The following is a 4,698-nucleotide window of genomic DNA, read 5'->3' as shown; positions in this document are numbered from 1 at the left end:
GCGAAGAAGATGAGACGCTGCGAGCTCTTGTACGTCATGAACAACAACGCTTCGCTCACGCTCGAGGCACTTTACAAGCTCGGAACATGTACGCCACTAACCAGACTCAAAACATGACAACACAAGCTCGACTCTTGTCAGCTACAAGAACAAAACTACAACCCAAGATATCCATTAAGAATCCTCGTCGAAACCAAGATGAACAACCTCAAGTAACTTAGACGCCTAAATAATTCATGTCGAAGTGTACTTAAGATGCAACGTTTTGCTACTACGGTACTGTATGAAACAGTGATATGTTCCTTACGATAGTTTGTACTCACATTACCGTAGATCTCCGATTTGAAGGATAGTGACCACCCTTATTGAAAAAGAAATTCTTCAAGATATTCATTGGAGAATCTGCCGCCTCGAGGGAAGATGGTAGCGGTAACACTGTTCTGTGCGCCAGTTGGAGAAGGAAGCGTATTCTCTGTCGCTATTGATACGAGCATGTCGGTGGGCCAGCTAAAAGACGCGATCAAGTCTCATAGCCCAGAGGCGATCACATGCGATGCCAAGGATCTGCAGCTTTTTCTTGCGAAGAAAAATAATGCGTGGTTGCAAGACGACGCAGCTTTACGACGAAAACTTGACACGTCCTTCATAGAGCTGAGCGATTTGTGTAAGCTAAATAATCATTTTCTCTTTGGGCCAAACGTCTCACTGGGAGAGAACGTGGTTCACGTTCTGGTTGTGACTCCATATGTACCCCACCCAGCTCGTCTGGAGAGATGGAAGAAACTAAACAAACTTCTCGATAAATATAAGAAGCCAAGACTCACTAATGCTGACGAGTCGGATAATATGGAGACCACGTGTGACTCGTACGACAGCAAGGGGGTGACGACAGGTGACAACATAGCTACACCAGATATCTACCGAGGACTCCACCCTACTCGCATACACGCTGGGAAAAGCTGAATAAACTTCTCGCGTGCAACTAGAAGGCGATGGATAACTATTGTGAGGACACCCCCACGGTGGCATCCAGCGGTGACTCGTTTATTTCTTTTGAGGATTGTGAGAAGATTATGGGGACGAGGTGCTACAAGCAACCGTCGAAGGCCATCGCGGACGACAAGATCGACGTACTCGACGCATATCTCCTTATCGCGATCAGACCGTTTGGGTGGATGCTTACGGGGAAAGATACAAACAGACTTCACACTGATAAAACGGTTGTTGGGAATCGAGTACAGGGAGAAGGACATTTTGACTTTTCATTGAGGGCGGAAGTACTTGCGTTGGTGTCGTCCTGCCAAACGACAGGATTATCAGAAGGGGCTTGCACAGGCTTATCTAGGGGGCGAAATACTTGCGGATGTCGAAGAGTTGACGGAGGTTTTCAGTATAGTCACTGATTTCAAGGTATGGCTCTTTAACAAAAGCTTGGGCGATAAAGTCGAGCAATGTTTTATGTCGATGGGGTCAAGAGACGACATTCCTGAGCGAGAATCACTGAGGACTATTGCAGAGCAGATTTACTCGTTGCTTTCAGGCGACAATTAATTCAGTGCATGCGGCGTGATCATTGCCCAAGGTCTTCGATGAATTGCTGAAGAAAATTTACACCGATTCATTTTCGAAATAACTATTTTATTTTATCGTGACCTAGTCTCCTCTCATTTCTCTAATTGCTTCTCTTTCAATCTAGTACACCGGTTAAGCACTATATCGTTTTCAGTACTACTGAAGAAGAACGTTGTGCTGCGCATAACAGTTGAGTTCAAGGCAGCGACGACAACGCTGCGTTGACACGATTCGAAGGTGATGGCATCATGCAACACGACAGCGCCGTTGATAATTGGAAATGGAGACTGCAAATCATCTTGTGTAATCATTGTATCAACGTCGAAGTTAAATAGCGTCGGGTATATCATGGAGTTGGTAAGTCGCTGAGTGAGACTAATGCCAAGCTGTCGCGGATGTACGCCTGTTACAAGAACGAAATCTTCGTCGCAGTGGATAAAGATCGATTAAAGCTACAAGGAAGTGTTTTCGAATGGAGACGAAGTAAACAGTTTGCTCGATAAATAATGCTAACGGATGCGCCCTATTAGAGTCCGGACTATATTTAATAGTGCCGCCCAAAAGTGACAGAGAGGAGTGAGGACTTTATTCCTTGCTGATATGATTCGTGTACCAGGTTGATATCGTCTAACGCATCATCTAACTCTAAAAGATTTTACAGATCGACGTCTTCGTCCATATGCGGTTCCTTCGACCACTTTTCATGAAATTTAGCGCCATACACATCGTGCTTGGATATAAATCACGACGAGGGGTCCCTCGAGAAGCCTGCTATTTCAGTGCTCCGCAGGATTGTTGCCTTATCCGTGTCTCGCCACGCGCGGAGGCCCCAATCGCAAACGGTGTCAACACTTGGCATACGATTTTTAAGTCGGGCCATTTTTGGACTCGTAGCCGTCAAATGCGTTGTCGAACGTACTACAGCGAGATTCTCCGGCTGTAAAGCAGACGTAGAAAATACATAGGCTCAAGAGAAGCAAAAGAGTGCTAATATAAATAATATCATACGTTTTAACCCGTTCTGCGCAGTAGACTACCTCATCTATATATTCAAGAGTAGATTAACAAAATGTTTGCAGCAGCTTCGTGTTAAAAGTCCTACTTAAGTCGACAGACTTATACAGTAATCATAGCCACTGAGGTGCTAATTAATATTTTTTGTAAGCAGCAGCTTCGTGTTAGCACTGCTAGTCACGCAGTATAGAATTTCTCTTGGTTTTGATTGGTGAATGTAAAATACTTACATGTAATTGTTGTATTACTCTACTAAATCGAACAGTTACTCCAAGCGCTACCAGTCCAATCCTCTAGTGGATACCTGTATTATCCCTCTAATCCCCCGATAATAATGGATTCTTAAATTGTAAGTAACCACTGTTATTTTTTTGACTCGATAAATATTACGCTGATTTTATTGTGCTTTGCAGATGGAATGTCCCTACGTTTTATAGCCTGGATCAAGCATGGTCGAAGCATTAAACCACGCGTGAAAATGAGATGGGATTTATCTGTGATCGAAGTTCAAATTCAAAACGGCAAGGGTCGATTTATAGGATATCGATGTGGATTTGATGGTTGATCGACGCCGAGTGTGACTGTCGTAGCTCGATTTATCAGCCAGATCGATTTGCTCTTTTTAAAGACCTTGATTTAATAAAACGACCTCTATCTATTATAAATCGAGCATCGAGCTACGTGAAAAGGACAAAAGCATTGAAATGCACAATAACGATTACGATGTTTGCCTTTTATTTGCCATCATCGTCCGATTATATTAGCTCGCTCAACAACAATATCCGGTATTTTGATTCTGATAGTCAAACAAAAAAGCACGTCATTTAAGGGAGTGAGTGCCTGTTTTTAAGCCTTATCTCAAAGAAGAAGCGAAGACAAAGGAGCTGATGAAACCAGCACCTCGAAACCAAGATAGGGGATAGAGCATTAGCTGCAAATGTCATAAAACAAATGAAACGTAGTGATAGTCCCTAACGAATGTCAAGTGTTGACTGGTTCAGGTCATTTACCGTGTTAGTGTGCCTTGTCGCCAAAGCCTTGACGGCCAGGAGCCGCGATTGTTAATCGTCTCCTCCCCCAACTGAAGAATTGCACGGATAATCTTCTCCTCCGCGGATGGAGACAAAGCTAAGGTTACTACTGGCCGAAAACTCGCAACACCTCAGGAAGGCGCCGTTCAAATGTACCAATGAAGCCACGTAAGCGAAATTTCATAAAATGTGCCGAGTACTTCGTAAATCAACCCGGCAGTACCCAAACTCACACCGTCTCCACTTCGACGACGTAGCGGATACGCGCCTGAGCTTCCTTGTACACCACCAGCTCAGCATACTCCGATAATGCCGGCTCAACCAACGTAAAACCTTCAGCAAGCGGCGAGTTCTTCAACGTATTGCGATACAGCTTGACAGCGTAACTATATGCTGTACCGCCATCGTCCAGTCGGATCGTCACCTTGAGCGTAGCCTCACACCATGCGCCACTACCAGCTTTTTGCGGTGCCGCATCCGCTTCGACGTCATCTTCAGTGACGTCAGGAGTCTCACGACTCACCAACTCGATGATAATAGTTCGCTGGTCGTAGTGATATTGCACGAAATGTTCGCGATCCTTACCTGTCGTGCTCACTGTGTGCGTATCTCCCACTGCGAAATTTTTGTCTGCCACAAGCTTACTCAGATAGTCTTGAGTATCAGGCGTGAAATTCGGGTTGCGCTCATACCACCCATTGGGTGTCGGAGTTGGCTCCGTCTTAGCCCACACACTGTTATATGGTAGCTCCACACCCATCTGCATCACTTGGCCCACATGTAGCATAGCTCCACACTTGGGCGACACAAGCGAACCACGTGGATCAGGATTTTGCACTGCCAACGCCTTCACACTGTCCATTCCTTCACGAGGTAGAGGATCCGTCCCCCAAGCAGCAGTTGTTGTTACCTCGGTGGGCTTTCCCAGCGACACCTCACATAATAACATGTAGTGAACCTCGCGCGTCTTCTTGGTAGTCTTGTCTGGTTTGCCATCTTTATCTATGATCGGAAGTGCATACGGCGCATCGCAGTAGTTGAGACTCTTCTCGGCTACATTCGCAAAGTACAAGCCCTTGCC

The 4,698-nt window shown here is 45.4% G+C and overlaps 2 protein-coding genes and 1 pseudogene across 2 annotated transcripts in view; 2 read left to right on the top strand and 1 right to left on the bottom strand.

Moving 5' to 3' along the window:
• PITG_21258 (uncharacterized protein) overlaps nucleotides 1-221 on the top strand; it is a gene marked incomplete at both ends in the record, with an annotated part of 1,986 nt that extends 1,765 nt beyond the window's left edge. The window contains one exon of the mRNA XM_002894941.1: nucleotides 10-221. Within this exon, the coding sequence (XP_002894987.1) occupies nucleotides 10-221 (212 nt within the window). The remainder of the gene's footprint in view (nucleotides 1-9) is intronic.
• Nucleotides 222-396: 175 nt separating this feature from the next.
• Nucleotides 397-1,539, top strand: PITG_23198 (annotated as a pseudogene; the record flags this gene model as incomplete).
• Nucleotides 1,540-3,835: 2,296 nt separating this feature from the next.
• Nucleotides 3,836-4,556, bottom strand: PITG_21257 (uncharacterized protein; the record flags this gene model as incomplete). Its single annotated transcript, XM_002894940.1, has 1 exon — nucleotides 3,836-4,556. One exon carries the CDS (start codon nucleotides 4,477-4,479, stop codon nucleotides 3,847-3,849), a length of 633 nt encoding a protein of 210 aa, XP_002894986.1.
• Nucleotides 4,557-4,698: the final 142 nt, after the last annotated feature.

Source organism: Phytophthora infestans, genomic scaffold (assembly GCF_000142945.1).
Source record: "Phytophthora infestans T30-4 supercont1.326 genomic scaffold, whole genome shotgun sequence".
NCBI lineage: Eukaryota > Oomycota > Peronosporomycetes > Peronosporales > Peronosporaceae > Phytophthora > Phytophthora infestans.
Note: the sequence above shows the minus strand (reverse complement) of the source record. Positions and strands in the feature narration are given on the sequence as shown.